The sequence below is a fragment of the Leucopleurus acutus genome (genome assembly GCF_964270905.1).
Source record: "Leucopleurus acutus genome assembly, chromosome: 18".
NCBI classification, from domain to species: domain Eukaryota; kingdom Metazoa; phylum Chordata; class Mammalia; order Artiodactyla; family Delphinidae; genus Leucopleurus; species Leucopleurus acutus.
Genome location: NC_139160.1, coordinates 8,643,759 through 8,664,687, shown reverse-complemented (window position 1 = coordinate 8,664,687; position 20,929 = coordinate 8,643,759). Strand labels below are relative to the sequence as shown.

The 20,929-nt window shown below is 40.7% G+C and overlaps 1 protein-coding gene across 2 annotated transcripts in view; it reads right to left on the bottom strand.

Annotated features, from left to right (window-relative positions):
* Positions 1-1,060: 1,060 nt before the first annotated feature.
* FRY (FRY microtubule binding protein) overlaps positions 1,061-20,929 on the bottom strand; it is a gene marked incomplete at its 5' end in the record, with an annotated part of 329,047 nt that continues 309,178 nt past the window's right edge. For both annotated transcript variants that reach the window (XM_082859749.1, XM_082859750.1), the window contains 3 exons: positions 1,061-2,644; positions 3,282-3,484; positions 6,991-7,101. In XM_082859749.1, the coding sequence (XP_082715875.1) occupies positions 2,386-2,644; positions 3,282-3,484; positions 6,991-7,101 (573 nt within the window). In that variant the 3' untranslated portion in view covers positions 1,061-2,385. The remainder of the gene's footprint in view (positions 2,645-3,281; positions 3,485-6,990; positions 7,102-20,929) is intronic.

Here is a 20,929-nt window from a genome sequence, read left to right as displayed (position 1 = left end):
TATGAGGAGGTATTTCTCTTATCCCAGAAGCATCTGTTAGATATCTGCCCTCTCCTTTGGGTGGATATCTCTACCTCTTCTCTCTTCTCCATCCCTGTTCCTTGCGAAGTGAAAATTAACACTTCAGTAACAGAGGCACAACACAATACCCAAGGAGATTGGACTGCAGCTCTGAAATCACTGATTGTTGGGCTCCAATGGGGCAGGTCTGCAGCTTCAAAGGGCCTTTCTTTTATACTCAAGGGTGAGAAGGTTAAGAAATAGTGGAAAAGTAGAAGAAATGTTTCACATTAAAAAATCTGTTTTTTTAAAAAATAAACAGAAAAAAATCCATTACTTCCCATGACTACAGATTATAAGATATTACTGAAATCTCGTTTTTTTAAAAGAGTAACCCATCATGGTGGTTCTTTGCTGGGTTAGAGGCCATGGTGGAAAATTCAGTCATGACTGGTCAGTCCTATCTACTGTGGGTCCCAGCAGAACTCTGAGAGTTGGCTAGTGTTGTTAACCACAGAGACCTGCATTATGTAAGACTTTTTCTTCAGAGAGATTGTGATTCAGTTTCTTTTCTACAAATCACGGAGAATCATCTTTAAGGTAAGGTGAAAATCATCAGAAGAGTATGTTGACAGCAATGTCCAGAAAGTCTTTAAAATAAGTGAATAGTTGTACCTATGGTAACATTAAAAAAATCTTGGGTCAGGCTCTGTTGCAGGGTACTTCTAGAAAATTACTACTTATGATTTAGTTGGTGCATGTTAGGAAAGCAAGTTATATTTGTTAATCTAAGAAGTATGAGTAGGAAGACCATAGAGATCAGATTGTTATGTGTCTCCATGACCCTGTTTTTTGAGTGGGGTGAAGAATAGATGGGTTTTGGTGAAAGAACAAAAACTCTTACTACTTTTTCCTGATCGTTATGGGTCTATTTCAGAATTTTAAGGATGACAACCTAATGATAGGTTATGGACAATTAGAGCTCTTGTTCTTCTCTGATTTCTCTCTTTGATCCCAGTGAGCACTGGGTGAGGGTCACAGTCTTTGGTGTCCACTTCAAGAGGTTACAGAGGCCTCCTGCTCCCAGGGTCACTGTACTGCCTCACAACCCCACTGGCTGCCATTCATTCATGGAACACATATGAGTGTGGCACCCCACACACAAAACTATAAATGTGTCAACGGCAAAAATCTTCATTAAGCAGAAGTAAAACCTGTGGTCAATATGTATTTTTTTCTTTTAGTCTGAAGAGAATATTAACCGAGATTACATCACAAAAACTTTAAATGTATTTACAGAGTGAATAAGTTACACAGATAAACTTTGAATGTTTCTAATGTGCAACAGGTTTACATGCACACAGCTAACACTTGACAGCATTAAGTTTAAGGAGAAAACTTAAGAATGGCCCTTTACATATATATTACAAATAAAATGACATTTCTTAAGAAACAAAGTGACAACTCATATTTTACCGTTATGATTCTACTTCCAGCTATCCAAACGGATATTAAAATATGCATGCGTAACAGGTGGAAAGACTTGGAATTTATAATGTTGAATGTCTTTAACTTTTTTCTACAAAATGGCCAAGTTGGTTAAAATTAACACTCATCATTCTGTAGTATAAATATGCTCATAAAAGCAACCTTATAGTAAAAAGCAGCCAAGATCCTTTAAAAAAAAGGTCTCTCTGGACCATTTTTGGTGCGAGGGTCCTAATCACAGACCCCTGCAAAGAGATCCAGGGCTTTCGAAACAGTAGCCTAGCAACATAAGAAAGGTACTTCATAGCAGCTCCTTTTAGATACAGTAATTGTATTCAAATTTCAGTGTACATTAAATTGTCCATTTACAATTCCCTTTTCACATATACAGGCTGTCAGCTTTTGACCGTCTTACAATTTTCAGTGGCCAGCTTCATTCTGCCTGCCCCTTCCTCAGCCCACCAAAAAAAGAAAAAAAAAGGAAAAGGAAAGAATGTACAAGTTTTAGAATATAAAATATTTTTAGCGAAGAAAACATTGCACTTTTGCCAATCTAAAACTGTTTCTAGAAAGGAAGGTACTGTGCAGAGTAGTCGGCTTTGGTATGCAATGGAAGTCACATCTTCAGTAGTGAGTTGCATTTGCTCAGTAAAATAACACATTTGTGCCACACAGCATGACGGATGGAGGTTGTTCCAGAATGTCCTATGCTACCTTGGTTCTTATAGTATTGCTACACGTGGGAAGTTCTGCCATCCTCTTTAGAAAAAGTCCTACAGGTAACAAGAGGGAGAACAGTCTGACCAAGCCTTTTGAAGGCCGAGAAGACACTGAATGACGTCACCCCAGCATGGCAGCACCCCCAGCTTGGCACCCATGGGGGACGGAAGGCTCCTGTCAGAGACTAGTGCCAGAAACACTGGAGTCTGGAAGGAAAGCGGTGAGGACCCGGTAGCTCTGGGCCCTGCGGATCATGTCCCGGATCTCCATGTTCAGCTCCATCAGCTTGGTGCAGATCTCGGTCAGGCTCTGGTTAGACCCCACCAGTGCGTAAGTACCTGTTTGTCCCAGAGTTTGATGACGGAAATAAATATTCAGTAGTGTCTGGACCTCATCGTCAGAACTGCTTCCAAAGATGTCATTGGGCCACAGACTTCTGCAGTCAGAAAAGAAGAGCAGATTAGAGGCACTATTATTCACAAGTTTGAGAGGTTATGAGTCTTTATTAGTATAAGAAAATTGCTCTTTTAATACAAAAGCTTTTGTTGAGATATAATTCACAAACTGTACAATTCAGCTATCTAAAATATATAGTTCTGTGGCTTTTTTAGTAATATTCAGAGTTGTGTAGACATCACATGATCAGTTTTAGAATATTGAATATTATTGGTTTTGATAAAATATCTAAAGTAAAAAAAATATCAGAATGGAATCCCATAATCTTAAAATATTTATTTGCTATAGCATTCTGGTTACAATGAATGTGAATATACTATCAAAATGTAGGGAGAAAAAACCCAAAGAGGCTACATTCAAATAATTAGTTTTAAAATTATGTTGGCGTATACTTTGAAGTGTTTGAACATTTAAGAGATGACCAGAACCGAAACCAACACTTCAAACAATAAGTCCTGAAATCTGATGTTTCTGGCATGGTAATGGGAAGGATCTGAGAAGGGTTTATATAAACATCTTGGTGTTCCTTCCGTAGTGATTTAGTCCCCAGCCATGACAAAGTAACTATTAGGCATGCATTTCCTTTAACCGTCTCTAAATAGAAATAGTAGCGTCACCTGCATTCCCGGATTTGCCGTAAAGCCTTGCCAAGTTCGTTGTTTTTCAAGCACTCGAGCATGGACTGGATGGCTGCTTCAGTGGACGTGAAGGTCGGCTCAGACCACGCCCCCTCTATGTAGAGAGGGTCGGCTGTGATGGCTGCAGTAGCCTCCTTCAGGTTTTTCTTTAGGTCACTCAGTTCCCTGGACATATTTAGCAGCTGTTAAAAAAAAAAAGTATTTTTACTGTATTTAGTTGCAGGCTGGATTTTACATCCCCAAAGTAAAAAAAAATTTGACTGTATGAGGTCTGGTTAAGCAGAAGCTTAATATCTCCGTAAACTAAAATAGGACAGATGAAACCGTACTGCGTGGTATATGTAGGGTTATGGGGCTGAATGCGTTGTATTCAACTATGTCAACAGCTGGGATGCTCTCCTTATAGAAAAGATTGACTCCTTTTAAAATGTCGTCTATTTAAGCAGAAGGGCATACGTAGAAGTAAAATGCACAAGAGAACAGGCTCGGTAGTTGGATAACGCTGGGTTTATTAGATGCCAGTTCTGCGTTATTGACTACTGCATAGTCAAGTAAACAAACTTTTACGTGCCTTAGTTTTATCATCTGTGAGACTGAAGATATTACCCACCTCTCAGGTTATTTTAAAGATAACAGCTTGGCACAAAAGTGCCCAATAAATTTAATTATGAACACAGATGCTGTTTGAAGAATAAACTTTTCTCCCTACTCCTATGCCACTGGAAAAGATGAAAGACATAATTTTAAGAGGGAGGAGGAAAAATCTCAATGTAATGTTAGTATTCATGTTACAAGTAAGGGATATTTTCCCTCAGAATTACTGGAACCAAAAGATTCTGAGTTGTTAAAAAGTAAATCATAAAGAGAACCTGTGTCACTTCTTAGTGCCTCCAAAGTGTACAGTGGAAGACAGCTCTTTTGCAGTTTGACCTCAAGAGCATTTAAAAGAAACTGAGATGAATTTAAAGGTTTTTTGTTTCCCTTTGTCATGTAAGCTGAGGATGCCCAGTTTCTTTGAAAAGCTGATTTACCCAGCATCTTTACCTGTTTTCATTCCCAGCCTGCTCACTGTACAAGGTATAGAACTGAAGCCCTCAAGGACTGTCTTCACACAGATGCCGATTAAATACAACTCTGTACTCCAGCCCCACGTTCAAAATTCAAGGAGGTAATCCTTTTACATAAGTTGTTAGAGTGTCTTAGACATATAGTTTTTAAAGTGTGAAAGTGAATTTCTTATTTTAAATCTAGGTAAGTTTTTTTTTTTTTTTTTTGCGGTATGCAGGCCTCTCACTGTTGTGGTCTCTCCCGTTGCGGAGCACAGGCTCTGGACGCGCAGGCTCAGCGGCCATGGCTCACGGGCCCAGCCGCTCTGCGGCATGTGGGATCTTCCTGGACTGGGGCACGAACCCATGTCCCCTGCATCGGCAGGCGGACTCTCAACCACTGCGCCACCAGGGAAGCCCTAGGTAAGTTTTAAATTATGTGTATGTAAAGTATTTAAAACTTACCTAGATTTAAAATAATTAAGGAAAAATTCACTTTAAATTTATTAGATTTAAAATAATTAGATACACACACACGGTATGAAACATGTAATTTACTACTCTTAAGTGAAACGTGAATTACTTTTTTAATATGGAAAATGACATGTGAATTGCATGTGCATTGTCCTCTATTTTTGGAGCAGAGAATGGACTCTGAGGGTTCGGTTCCTACTTTCCAGAAGAGTAAAGCTTATCTTGACAATGGGGCAAATCCCAGTCATCAACTGTCTTTTCTTTTATCTGATAATTTGTGATTCTGTGGAGGAAAACTCGTTTGTGAAGAGCTCTTCATAAACAACGATGTCTGACTCCTGTTTCACTTGAAATTGGGATCTGTGAAAGGACAGTTGACCCTTGAGCAACTCGGGGTTAGAGGCACGGTCTAACTTCTGGTTCCACCCACCCACCCACCCACCCCCGCCCCTAGAACTTAACTACTAACAGCCCCCTGTTGACCGGAAGCCTTACTGATAACACACAGTCCATTAATACATATTTTGTATGTTATATGTATGTCTACATATATTTTATGTAGTCACGACATATCTATTTCTAGGTATGTTTGCAAGATTTTTCAAATTTCCAATATATTTATTGAAAAAATCCACATAGGTAAGTGGACTCACAGTTCAAACTCATGTTGTTCAAGGGTGAACTGTATATTTAAAAACTATAGTCACTTTTCCTTTTTTCCACACTGAGTAATAATTATGGTTAAATGGCTGTCATTCTGTCTCCTCCTCCCCTACCCCCAACTCAGACATGAGGTTTCTAGGCTCCATCCTCACTCCGCTGCTTGCAATGGGATTGTTTCATGGACTCATGACTGTTCCCTGACAGCACATCTGCACCTTTAGCAGCAGATCCTTGTATTTAACTACATGCAAGATGGGATCTAGCAGGCAGAGTCGGTCACTGACGAGCAGGCAGGAGCTGTGGATGTACAATTGTGTCAGGCCTCCTCCGACATCCCTGTCTTAGCTGTGGCACTGTGGTTACATAGTTCATCTGAGAAGGGACCTGAGCATCGTCCCCCACTCCTCCCCCCACACCCCATCAGTTTCAGTGACCTTTTGTCCTAAAATATCTCCCACGTTTCCTCCCTATCCTTACCTAGCACTGCTGTCCTAGTTCAAACTCTCACCTCTTATCTGAGCTATTTCAGCGGCCTCATAACTGACTGGTCTGTCTGTCTCCAGTCTAGCTGTCACCAAATCCACCCTCCACATCCCTGCCGTGAAGATCTAACTAAAATACTCACAGGTGCAGCGTCTTGCGTGATCTCACCTTACTTATCTCTTCCGCCTTAGTCCATTGTTCCTTTTGGTTTGCATTTTATAGTCTAGCAATCCTCAATTACCTGTACTTGTAGTTCCTATCTCTTTCTCACTACCATGTTTATGCCCACGCTGTTGTTTCTTACTGGAACATTCCTCCTTACCCCCCACTTCATCTCTCTAATTCTAACTCATCCTTTAAGAATCAGGTGTGATCTCCTCCAGAAAGTTTCCTCTTTCAACCTCCTTGTCTCCAGCTGAACTAGGCACTCACCCTCTGAGCTTCCACAATATCCAGCCTACACCACCATTATTTTTTCATCTACTACACTGCAGTAGTATTTTTTCAAGTCTAGGAAAAATTTGGCTCACTCAGAAGCTGTATGCTCAAGTTACTTTACCTTTTACATTAAAAGTATTAATGCGTCCGGATGCTAAGCAGAGCAGGGAAGCTGAAGAGAGTCAAACATCATGTAGTTATTTCCTTCTTACCTCAATGTAGGATCAAGTATGAACAGCTAGAGGTCAGAAAAACCGTAACACAAGGAACTTTTTCAAATAAGGATCCCCAGACACAGGGCCAGGGGGAGGCAAGTGAGGCCCTCGGCACAGCATTCAGGGAGGGGCTCACCCTGAAGGTCGTCCTTGTATTTTGTGTCCAGGTATGTCACTTGCCTCACCCTAGTCCTGGCACTGCCACGTGAGCATGGAAATAAATATAAGACACTGGTATTTAAGACTTGTGCTTGAGTGAAAGGATTATGTGGGAATAAAATCGGACATTTATAAACTGGCAGGAGGGAGAACAAAAGGAAAGCAGTGATACTCATGGCAGGACCTGGGGTCGGGAGTGGGCAGGCTCACCTCTGGCATGGAGCTGACTTCGTGCACCTGGCCGATGAGCTTACAGTACGACTGAAAAAGCAGCAGCAGCTGGAAGTGTAGCTTATACAACCTCTGACACAGTTCCAGTTGCTAAAGAGAGAATTTGCATGGGAAGAAAGAGTTATTAAGGATCATTCTTGTATAGTAAGTGAAATCTTAGTGGAGACTAATGTACCTTTTTTTTTTTTACATCAAGGAACCGTAACTAGTTGTTACCATTCTCAATAAAACAGAACAATAAATCCAATCAATGACTATCAGTGAGAAATTCACTGTGTAATATAGAATAAAACAGCTCCTGGAGGATGACTAATTAGAAAGAAGTAGTAGCTAGCTATAAAGGGACTTAGTGAACTGCCAAATTTCCATTATATTCGCCAATTAAATTACAGGTTTAATATCTACAAATTATAACTGCAGTCTTAATTTTTATAAGCTATACATCTTTGAACACAATTTCTTTTTATTAAAGGTATATTTAAAAGGCACAGCATTAAGTGGTTCTAGGTGTTAAATTTATAAATTCAGCAGACACTTGGGAGATTATTCCTTGTGACAACTCTGGCTGCCATTTAGGGTGTAGGCACTCATCCTAAAGTCTGTGTAAACACAAGAGTCACGTGACTGTCTAAGGTGCTGCATCAGGCTTAATGATGATGCTTCTACTCAGTGCTCAACAAATTTGTTGAATTAAAGAGATATAAAAAGGGCCCAAAATGCTTACAAAAAGGAGAAGTCATGAAAGCATGCAAAACTTTCTGTGGAAAGAACGTTAAAAAAATATGCATACAAAATGGCCCTGGAGCTCTATAGACACCTCTGGAATTGAAAATGTTTTCATTATACAGCTTACGTGTACTGTAAGGGAAGAATAAACCATGAGTAATTCCAACACCAATGATCATAGTACTCTTTGAGCTGTATCTGCTCAATGGCCTCTAAACTTTGCCTGTTTTATCCCAAGAAAGGGTTAGCTCCTAGGTAGCAGATGGGATTCTGCTAGAGGAAAAGGACAGCCTTCACTAGATAGAATTTAATGGCTCAGCAGTCACCACTGAAAGTGGGTGAGATATGTGGCTTAAACCAAACACTTCACTGTTCAGTTTTCAAATGTGGTTAAGTAAGGATAAATAGGGCCTTTCTTTCACTAATGGACTATAAAGAACTCAGTAAGAATTGAGAGCCACTGACGTGACTTAAAATTGTTCCCCCCCAAATCAGTTTAAGGAGAGAAATGACAAGAATTTAAACTTAGGTTTTTAGGAAGCATATTCCATTAATAGTATTATTAACATACTCTTGACCCTAATTTTAAAAGTGACTAAAGTTCATGCTAAGACCATGCTGGTTGGAGTTTTCTTTCTCCTCTCTCCCTGGCCCTTAGGGGGAAAAAGCAATTCTACTTAGATTTATTTGATCTCTCAATGCTGGTAACCAGCCTAAGTGTAAAGAAGTAGCTACACTCGTTTGCTAACCCAAACTAGATGTTTAGTTGTTTTAGTAACACATTTTATGATAATTTAAACTTGCCTTTGTGGAAACCTTTTCAAAATCTGGTATAAAAGACAACTGCCAGAGACTCTCAGACAAAAAAAGTATTGTTTAAAAACAAAATGTTACCTTTCACAATTTAGGGTGAAACCTAGCTATGAAAACTCTGACTTTTCTAAGTGTCAGATAATGGTAGTTATTTCTAAAAATATTCTAGTGATAACATGAGAGTTCATAGCAACATAGGTTTCTACTTTGGAAGGAAGCAGCCCAGAATGCTAATAAACTACATGTCTCAGTCTACCAAATAAAAGAAAATGAAACAAAAAAGGGAAAACATGCTAAGAGATATAATAGTAACAGTAAAAATAAGATTGTTATGGGTCCATGCCTAAATGGACAAAGAGTAGGAAAGAAAGTTAACTTACTGCAAGAGATTCCATTTGCTACACAGCAAGCATGGCACAGGAAACAAAGGAAAGGAAAGAAAGTACAGGGTCAGTGTAATGCATGCAACAGAAAGCACGGCCCTCTTCTAAGAGCAGAACCGTCAGCCGTCAGCCATATTAGCATCGCTTGCCCCAACGTGATAAATGGTTGCAAATGTTGTACCCATTCAACATGCACAGCAGTCCAGTTAAAAACAAGCTCTAATGGGAAACATGTCATTGAAAAAACATAATTTGTGATCTTTTAGATTCTCTGATTAGTTAATTTAGACTTTGTCAGTCTTGGAGACCATAAGTGAAAACTTATATTGCTTGAAGATTTTAGTGTTTAAATGTGAATAGTAACATAGTAAACATAGTAAAACTGTGAGGAGACCAACTGATTAATCTGAAAGAACTACAGCCCCAAACAAATTACACTATTGCTAGGTTAAGGCAGAGTCTTTAATATGTTTGGTTTCGTATCTACTACGCTATGACTATCCAATTAGCATAGAATATAATTAACAATCTAAGTGGCATTTTCTTTAGAGTCAGGTTGCCTTCCACATTGAGAATATTTTACAGGACTGATAGATATTGTTATTTCAAAGGACTGAACATTGTCTTTATACTCCCAAACAAGTGTGAGATATGACAATTAATCTTGCATTTTAGTTTTTATAATTTTTTCCCCAGTAGACAATTTCTAAAAGTAATCTAGAACTGATGTTAGTCTAGAATATTATAAATTTGTAACTGGGCCATGTTACAGATTACACAACCTGAGGTATTTACTATTTTCAAGAAAACTTTAACTGTGCTAGAAGTTTTTATAACCAAACCTTATGCACTGAAAAACAATGTCACACAAGAAAGGAGTACAGGGCCAGAGTTTTAAGTCTACATATACAGAGTTGCCACTGTGAAGACTTTTTAGAAAACGTCAAATCTGATTGAAACGTTTAGTATGAACCTTAGTACATAACTGCTTCTACCATGGAATTTACTTTGCAGAAGCATGGAATGAAGCAAGTGCTGAGTAAATTACATGGTCTTATGTGAAGAAAACGGCTATCTTTTTTACTGTTTTCCAAAAGAATGTTGTAATCCCAGGTCATCAAGTCAGTTAAAGAAAAATCTTCTTGTTCAGTGAAGGCAAATGAGGCTTTTTGACTTGAGCCTGGTACCGAGGAATTTCACTGTCAACGAATTCCTTCCACTCCACGCTCAGGGCACACACTTGTGTTTCTTGGGAGACGGACAGCTTGATGAACACCAGTTCTCAGTGTCCTTCTTACACTCTCCTTTCTAGGTAGGCTAGTCCAAGCTGCATTGATATTTATTACCCCAGAATCTTTTCCTAGGCCACAGGCTTGGATGTAGTTTGCATTTAGAGTTCCAAAAAGAGTGAAAAAAACCTTTCAAGGAAAATGTTAAAACTTCCCCCCCACAAATATTTTCCGATATCCAGGTTTTAAAAATAATCCCTTTAGAAGTCTTTATAGATATATCTATGTTTTGGTGATTCAAGATTCTTTTGAAAATGTGGGAATCTGTTTTATTTGGTCACAAGGATTTTCTTCAAGCCCAGTTCCTGTACTCCTGATATGACTTGATTTATATATAAATTGGATTTAGAGGTATGTTTTCTGAAAATGAGAAAAAAGATGTCAAGAAATTAAGAATTGATCATAGACAAGGTAGCTTAAAAGCCTAGAATCATCTAGTTCTTATTCATTAACAGTATCATAGGAGGAGCTTCAAGATGGTGGAAGAGTAAGACGCGGAGATCACCTTCCAAATACATCAGAAATACGTCTACACGTGGAACAACTCCTACAGAACACCTACTGAATGCTGGCAGAAGACCTCAGACCTCCCAAAAGGCAAGAAACCCCCCACGTACCTGGTTAGGGCAAAAGATAAAAGAATAAACAGAGACAAAAGAATAGGGACGGGACCTGCACCAGTGGGAGGGAGCTGTGAAGGAGGAAAGGTTTCCACACACTAGGAGCCCCTTCGCGGGCGGAGACTGCGGGTGGCGGAGGGGGGATGCTTCGCAGCCGCGGAGGAGAGCACAGCAACAGGGGTGCGGGGGGCAAAGCGGAGAGATTCCTGCACGGAGGATTGGTGCCGACCAACACTCACCAGCACTCACCAGGCCGAGAGGCTCGTCTGCTCACCCGCCGGGGCGGGCGGGGCTGGGAGCTAAGGCTTGGGCTTCGGAGGTCAGATCCCAGGGAGAGGACTGGGGTTGGCTCTGTGAACACAGCCTGAAGGGGGCTAGTGCACCACGGCTAGCCGGGAGGGAGTCTGGGAAAAGTCTGGAACTGCCTAAGAGGCAAGAGACCATTGTTTCTGGTGCCTGAGGAGAGGGGATTCAGCGCGCCGCTTAAACGAGCTCCAGAGACGGGCATGAGCCGCGGGTATCAGCGTGGACCCCAGAGACGGGCATGAGACGCTAAGGCTGCTGCTGCCGCCACCAAGAAGCCTGTGTGCAAGCACAGGTCACTTTCCACACCTCCCTTCCGGGGAGCCTGTGCAGCCCGCCACTGCCAGGGTCCCAGGATCCAGGGAGAACTTCCCCAGGAAAACACACACCGGCCTCTGTCGCTGCAGGCTCGCCCCGCATCCATGTCCCCCCTCCCCCGGGGCTTAATGAGCCAGAGCCCCCGAATCAGCTGCTCCTTTAACCCCATCCTGTCTGAGCGAAGAACAGACGCCCCAGGCAACCTACACGCAGAGGCGGGGCCAAATCCAAAGCTGAGCCCCTGGGAGCTGTGAGAACAAAGAAGAGAAAGGGAAATATCTCCCTGCAGCCTCAGGAGCAGCGGATTAAAGCTCCACAATCAACTTGATGTTCCCTGCATCTGTGGAATACCTGAATACACAAAGACAAAGAATCAACCCAAATTGAGGAGGTGGACTTTGGGAACAACGATATATATATTTTTTTACCTTTTTCTCTTTTCATGAGTGTGTATGTGTATGCTTCTGTGTGTGAGTTTGTCTGTATAGCTTTGCTTTTACCATTTCTCCTAGGGTTCTGCCTGTCCATATTATTACTTAAAAATTTTTTTTTCTTAACTATTTTTTATTTTAATAACTTTATTTTATTTTATTTTGCCTTCTTCCTTTCTTTTTCTCCCTTTTATTCTGAGCCGTGTGGATGACAGCCTCTTGGTGCTCCAGCCAGGTGTCAGGGCTGTGCCACTGAGGTGTGAGAGCCAAGTTCCGGACACTAGTCCACAAGAGACCTCCAAGCTCCATGTAATATCAAACGGAAAAAATCTCCCAGAGAGCTCCATCTCAACGCCAAGACCCAGCTCCACTCAACGACCAGCAAGCCACAGTGCTGGACACACTATGCCAAACAACTAGCAAGACAGGAACACAACCCCACCCATTAGCACAGAGGCTGCCTAAAATCATAATACGGCCACAGACACCCCAAAACACACCACCAGATGTGGACCTGCCCACCAGAAAGACAAGATCCAGCCTCATCCACCAGAACACAGGCACTAGTCCCCTCTACCAGGAAGCCTACACAACCCACTGAACCAACCTTAGCCACTGGGGACAGACATCAAAAACAATGGGAACTACGAACTTGCAGCCTGCAAAAAGGAGACCCCACATACAGTAAGTTAAGCAAAATGTGAAGACAAACACACAGCAGATGAAGGAACTAGGCAGAAGCCCACCAGACCTAACAAATGAAGAGGAAATAGGCAGTGTACCTGAAAAAGAATTCAGAGTAATGATAGTAAAGATGATCCAAAATCTTGGAAACAGAATGGAGAAAATACAAGAAACGTTTAACAAGGACCTAGAAGAACTAAAGAGCAAACAAACAGTGACGAACAACACAATAAATGAAATTAAAAATTCTCTAGAAGGGATCAATAGCAGGCAGAAGAACGGGTAAAGGACCTGGAAGATAAAATAGTGGAAATAACTACTGCAGAGCAGAATAAAGAAAAGAATGAAAAGAACTGAGGACAGCCTCAGAGACCTCTGGGACAACATTAAACACACCAACATTTGAATTATAGGGGTTCCAGAAGAAGAAGAGAAAAAGAAATGGACTGAGAAAATATTTGAAGAGATTATAGTTGAAAACTTCCCTAATATGGGAAAGGAAAGAGTTAATCAAGTCCAGGAAGCACAGAGAGTCCCATACAGGATAAATCCAAGGAGAAACACGCCAAGACACATATTAATCAACCTATCAAAAAATAAATACAAAGAAAAAATATTAAAAGCAGCAAGGGAAAAACAACAAATAACATACAAGGGAATCCCCATAAGGTTAACAGCTTATCTTTCAGCAGAAACTCTGCAAGCCAGAAGGAACTAGCAGGACATATTTAAAGTGATGAAGGAGAAAAACCTACAACCAAGATCACTCTACCCAGCAAGGATCTCATTCAGATTTGATGGAGAAATTAAAACCTTTACAGACAAGCAAAAGCTAAGAGAATTTATCACCACCAAACCAGCTTTACAACAAATGCTAAAGGAACTTTTCTAGGCAGGAAACACAAGATAAGGAAAAGACCTACAATAATAAACCCAAAACACTTAAGAAAATGGTAATAGGAACGTACATAGCGATAATTACCTTAAATGTAAATGGACTAAATGCTCCCACCAAAAGACACAGACTGGCTGAATGGATACAAAAACAAGACCCATCTATATGCTGTCTACAAGAGACCCACTTCAGACCTAGGGACACATACAGACTGAAAGTGAGGGGATGGAAAAAGATATTCCATGCAAATGGAAATCGAAAGAAAGCTGGAGTAGCAATTCTCATATCAGACAAAATAGACTTTAAAATAAGGACTATTGGGCTTCCCTGGTGGCGCAGTGGTTGAGAGTCCGCCTGCCGATGCAGGGGACACGGGTTCGTGCCCTGGTCCGGGAAGATCCCACATGCCGCGGAGCGGCTGGGCCCGTGAGCCATGGCCGCTGAGCCTGCGCATCCGGAGCCTGTGCTCCGCAACGGGAGGGGCCACGACAGTGAGAGGCCCGCGTACCGCAAAAAAAAAAAAAAAAAAAAAAAAGGACTATTACAAGAGACAAAGGACACTACATAATGATCAAGGGATCAATCCAAGAAGAAGATATAACAATTGTAAATATTTATACACCCAGAATGGGAACACCTCAATACATAAGGCAAATACTAACAGCCATAAAAGGGGAAATCAACAGTAACACAATCATAGAAGGGGACTTTAACATGCCACTTTCACCAATGGACAGATCATCCAAAATGAAAATAAATAAGGAAATACAAACTTTAAATTATACATTAAATAAGATGGACTTAACTGATATTTATAGGACATTCCATTCAAAAACAACAGAATCCACTTTCTTCTCAAGTGCTCATGGAACATTCTCCAGGATAGATTATATCCTGGGTCACAAATCAAGCCTTGGTAAATTTAAGAAAATTGAAATCGTATCAAGTATCTTTTCCGACCACAATGCTATGAGACTAGATATCAATTACAGGAAAAAATTTGAAAGAAATACAAACACATGGAGGTTAAACAACACACTACTTAATAACCAAGAGATCACTGAAGAAATCAAAGAGGAAATCAAAAAATACTTAGAAAGAAATGACAATGAAAACACAATGACCCAAAACCTATGGGATGCAGCAAAAGCAGTTCTAAGAGGGAAGTTTATAGCAATACAGTCCTACCTTAGGAAACAAGAAAAATCTCAAACAACCTAACCTTACACTTAAAGCAATTAGAGAAAGAACAAAAGAACCCCAAAGTTAGCAGAAGGAAAGAAATCATAAAGATCAGATCAGAAATAAATGAAAAAGAAATGTAGGAAACGACAGCAAAGATCAATAAAACTAAAAACTGGTTCTTTGAGAAGATAAACAAAATTGATAAACCATTAGCCAGACTTCTCAAGAAAAAGAGGGAGAGGACTCAAATCAATAGAATTAGAAATGAAAAAGGAGAAGTAACAACTGACACTGCAGAAATACAAAGGATCATGAGAGATTACTACAAGCAACTCTATGCCAATAAAATGGACAACCTGGAAGAAATGGACAAATTCTTAGAAATGCACAACCTGCCGAGAATGAACTAGGAAGAAATAGAAAATATGAACATACCATCACAAGCACTGAAATTGAAACTGTGATTAAAAATCTTGCAACAAACAAAAGCCCAGAACCAGATGGCTTCACAGGCAAATTCTATCAAATATTTAGAGAAGAGCTAACACCTATCCTTCTCAAACTCTTCCAAAATATAGCGGAGGGTGGAACACTCCCAAACTCATTCTACGAGGCCACCATCACCCTGATACCAAAACCAGACAAAGATGTCACAAAGAAAAGTGCAGGCCAATATCACTGATGAACATAGATGCAAAAATCCTCAACAAAATACTAGCAAACGGAATCCAACAGCACATTAAAAGGATCATACAGCATGATCATGTGTGGTTTATTCCAGGAAAGCAAGGATTCTTCAATATATGCAGATCAATCAACGTGATAAACCATATTAACAAGTTGAAGGAGAAAAACCATATGATAAGCTCAACAGATGCAGAGAAAGCTTTTGACAAAAGTCAACACCCATTTATGATAAAAGCCTTCCAGAAAGTAGGCATAGAGGGAACTTTCCTCAACATGATAAAGGCCATATATGACAAATCCACAGCCAACATTGTCCTCAATGGTGAAAAACTGAAACCATTTCCACTAAGATCAGGAACAAGACAAGGTTGCCCATTCTAACCACTACTATTCAATATTGTTTTGGAAGTTTTAGCCACAGCAATCAGACAAGAGGCAGAAATAAAGGAATCCAAATCGGAAAAGAAATAAAGCTGTCACTGTTTGCAGATGACATGATCCTCTACATAGAGAATCCTAATGATGCTACCAGAAAACTACTAGAGCTAATCAATGAGTTTGTTAAAGTAGCGGGATACAAAATTAATGCCCAGAAATCTCTTGCATTCCTATACAGTAATGATGAAAAATCTGAAAGTGAAATTAAGAAAACACTCCCATTTACCATTGCAACAAAAAGAAAAAATATCTAGGAATAAACCTTCCTAAGGAGACAAAAGACCTGTATGCAGAAAATTATAAGACACTGATGAAAGAAATTAAAGATGATACAAACAGATGGAGAGATATACCATGTTCTTGGATCGGAAGAATCAACATTGTGAAAATGACTATACTACCCAAAGCAATCTACAGATTCAATGCAATCCCTATCAAACTACCACTGGGATTTTTCACAGAACTAGAACAAAAAATTTCACAATTTGTATGGAAACACAAAAGACCCCGAATAGCCAAACCAATCTTGACAAAGAAAAATGGAGCTGGAGGAATCAGGCTCCCTGACTTCAGACTATACTGCAAAGCTACAGTAATCAAGACAGTATGGTACTGGCATAAAAACAGAAATATGGATCAATGGAACAGGATAGAAAGCCCAGAGATAAACCCACGCACATATGGTCACCTTATCTTTGATAAAGTAGGCAAGAATATACAGTGGAGAAAACACAGCCTCTTCAATAAGTGGTGCTGGGAAAACGGACAGCTACATGTAAAAGAATGAAATTAGAACATTCTCTAACACCACACATAAAAAAAACTCAAAATGGATTAAAGACCTAAATGTAAGGCCAGACACCATCAAACTCTTAGAGGAAAAAATAGGCAGAACACTCTATGACATAAATCACAGCAAGATCCTTTTTGACCCACCTCCTAGAGAAATGGAAATAAAAACAAAACTAAACAAATGGGACCTAGTGAAAGTTAAAAGCTTTTGCACAGCAAAGGAAACCAAAAACAAGACGAAAAGACAACCCTCAGAATGGGAGAAAATATTTGCAAATGAAGCAACTGACAAAGGATTAATCTCCAAAAGATACAAGCAATTCATGCAGCTCAATATCAAAAAAACAAACAACCCAATCCAAAAATGGGCAGAAGACCTAAATAGACATTCTTCCAAAGAAGATATAGACATGACAAACACATGAAAGAATGCTCAACATCATTAATCGTTAGAGATATGCAAATCAAAACTACGATGAGATATCATCTCACATCAGTCAGAATGGCCATCATCAAAAAATCTACAAACAATAAATGCTGGAGAGGGTGTGGAGAAAAGGGAACCCTCTTAACCACTGGGGGGAATGTAAATTGATACAGCCACTATGGAGAACAGTATGGAGATTCCTTAAAAAACTAAAAAATTAAAAAACTAAAAATAGAACTACCATACGACCCAGCAATCCCACTACTGGGCATATACCCTGAGAAAACCATATTTCAAAAAGAGTCATGTACCAAAATGTTCATTGCAGCTCTATTTACAATAGCCAGGACATGGAAGCAACCTAAGTGTCCATCAACAGATGAATGGATAAAGAAGATGTGGCACATATATATAATGGAATGTTACTCAGCCATAAATAGGAACGAAACTGAGTTATTTGTAGTGAGGTGGATGGACCTAGAGACTATCATACAGAGTGAAGTAAGTCAGAAAGAGAAGAACAAATACCGTATGCTAACACATATATATGGAATCTAAAAAAGAAAAAAAAAGGGTCAGAAGAACCTAGGGGCAAGACGTGAATAAAGCTGCAGACCTACTATAGAATGGACTTGAGGATACAGGGAGTGGGAAGGGTAAGCTGGGACAAAGTGATAGAGTGGTATAGACATATATACGCTACCAAACAAAATAGATAGCTAGTGGGAGGCAGCCGCATAGCACAGGGAGATCAGCTCGGTGCTTTCTGACAACCTAGAGGGGTGGAATAGGGAGGGTGGGAGGGAGGGAGACGCAAGTGGGAAGAGATATGGGGACATATGTATATGTGTGACTGATTCACTTTGTTATAAAGCAGAGGCTTACACACCATTGTAAAGCAATTATACTCCAATAAAGATGTTAAAAAAAAAAAAGCATAGCCACTCTTGTTTCTCTGTATTCTGCTCTGAAGCCAGTTCTTTGCTTATGATGTAGCCAGTTAGGTAAAAATCTGAGAGATTTTCGACGTCAGAAGATAAGTCACAGTATACTGTACTATATTAACTATAATTTTCATCATGCTTAATCTCTGAAAGTCACTGGTTTAAACTAAACTGGATAAAATTTAGAAAATCTAGCCAATTGTTGAAGCTTTCCTACTCAGTATTACATAGATGCATGTAATCTCCTAAGCAGGTGGGTACAATACGTACTCACCTGGTGCTAAAATCACTTGGCTCTGGCACGTTCATGACTATTGCATTATATTTGTTGAGGAGGTTTTTGGACCTTGTTCATGAATATCTTTCAAAGATTTGAAAGATAAATACCTTTAAGCCTCTAAGACAGATTACACACTCTGACGTATTTACTATTTTCAAGAAAACTTTCATTTCAGCAGACATTTCCTTACTCAGTCTAGAGAAGAGATTCCTTATAGAAAAGGACTGATTGACTGTATCTGAAGGATAATGTTTAATGGGTTATAGTTTAGCTGGAGAAACATCTCGTCTTGTTCAACATTTAGCTTTTTGTTCAATTTGTAGAAGAACAGAGGTTGCAGCCTTCTCTCGTTCTTGGTTAGACAGGGATAGGAAATACACAGCTAAGAGGGTTACTGTCCAAGACGACTCTAAGATGGTCTGAATGTAATAAGAAAATGTATTGCGGCTACATGTAAACTCTTTTACTTGAGTCCAAAGAGTCGAATGTTCAATTAGTGCTCAGAAATAGCTGTGGAATTAAGAGTGTGTCAACTAAAATCACTTATGGCAAATGAAGTGGCAACCTCTCTAGCTTCCCCAGGGCCAGCCCTGCAGAACCGGGAGGTGAGCTGTGCTAACTCGCCTTAGGGTCAAGGCCAATGCCACTGCCTGGAGAGCCCAGAGCTGAGATGCTTCACCGTGTCCTACGTTTCCGTGAACTTAAACTCCCCAGCAGCAGCCGCTCCAGGATGAATTCCGCGGGCGACAGGAGAGGTCACCGCAAACCACAATCCTTATTTAGAGCTGCTGGCTTTAAGTCATGAAGAGACCTGTCTCGCTGGGTGTGTGCAGGTGGAGAAGACACTGGTACAGCAGCGTCTGCCAAGGAGCTGCCCTCACGACAGGCGCGACTCACACGCCCGCCTTGTTCTACATCTTATTTGCTGTGCGCCGTGCCTCATTCTAGGAGAACGGGTATTGTAGTCACCAAGTAGCCTACATTACTGACTAATCACACCTGTCTTAACAAAAGAAGCCTTCCCTCCAAAATACTTCCCATGTATTAGAAGCACTTTTCTCAGGAACACTGTTCTGTTGTTTTGTACACACGCTATGACAACTCCTCCAAGGTCCCCTCAGGGAGTGAGGCCAGCACACGGGCCCTAGCATCTTATATACGCAGAGACTGTTCTCACTGCGGCAAAGAGGAACACTCCTGTTTTTCTTGAAAGGCACAGTTCTATTTAGCTTTCACTTCCCCATTGTGGGGCCTTAGGTGCAAAAGCACATGTTTCTATTATAAAGACAAGAACATCCTGATGACTGGCACCTGGCTCTTGCCGGCAGGGTCGGGAACTCTGTGCACAGTGGACGGCGGAGAGCCGACCAGCCCAGGGTCGCTGCTGCCACTTTAGGAAGGCAGGCCTGGTGTTGCTACCTCTTTTTTCTCTTTTTTCAAGAGATGCCAGGAACGCTGTTTTGAGTGTACGTGTGAACAATTTTAAGTTTAAACTGTTGGGTCCAATTTAAATTGTACAAGCTGAATAAAACATGTCTGAATTGGTTACATCTTACAGGCTACCAGTGTGTAACCTTTCCTCATTACCTTGATGTCTACAACTTCATGTTGAGAATAGAAGAAAAATCAGAAAATAAATACTCAGCATCCAACAAAGAGCTATATTCTGTTCCACAAACAATTCCACAGCAATTTCTCACTTACGTTACCAGTTAAGAATGACTAGAAATCAGCTAGTGGCAAAGACCAGACCGGTTGGGGTAGGGCTTGGGGTGGGAACACTTCACACGCCTATCTGTACTTGGTCACCATCTCTGGCCGACTGACATCTCTAACTGCTCAAGAGTTTGCTAGGTTTAGTAAGGTAAGTACTATTCCATAAAGTCTACGCTTCTCTGACATAGAATACACACGTGGAATAAGTTTTGGCATGTTGACTTCGCAATTTATATCCAGACATAGATTCTTCAAGTCAAAGCTCACTTCCTATCTCCCCCTTCCACTTGTCCCCATGCAAAGGGTGCTCAGAATAACTGGCAACTTCAAACTATTCCAGAAGATAGAGAATCTGACTTAAAAAAGAGAGCTGGAGTGAATCAATGGAGGGTAAGCAGTGCTCTGAGGTCAAACATCTGTTGGGTTTTGCTTTGGGATGGAAGCCAAATGATAGCTCTAATCAGAAAAATAATCTCTCTTCCAACTCTGGATATAAGATCAATATTGAGATGGACTGACACTGTCATTTCTCCTCAAGGCCCACCCTGGAAACGATTTCTCATCCTCTGAAGGATGCACACTCGAACGGGCTTTTCTAGGTGTGACAATGTCATTACAAGGTGACCTCTCTGCCTAGACCCATCAGCAGCCCCCTAACTTGTCTTCCCAAATCCACGCTTGCCCACTTCCGTCCATTTCCACAGCAGAGTGGGTGAGCCCCACTCTGATCACACCCACCTGTTACAACTTTTAATTGCCCACCATTGCTGTTAAGATAAGCACCCAAAGCCCTGCATGGTCTGGCTTGTGCAGCTTCTTCAGACTCAGACTTTTCTCCCTGTCACTGTCTACACGCCCAGCCCCACAGGCTCTCGTCAGTCCTTGGAAAGGGGCAGGTTCCCTCCTGCCTCGGGGCCTTTGCACACCCACCCCCCTGCACTAGCTCAGAGCCGAGATCTCCACTTAGATGGTACCTTGTGGAGAAGC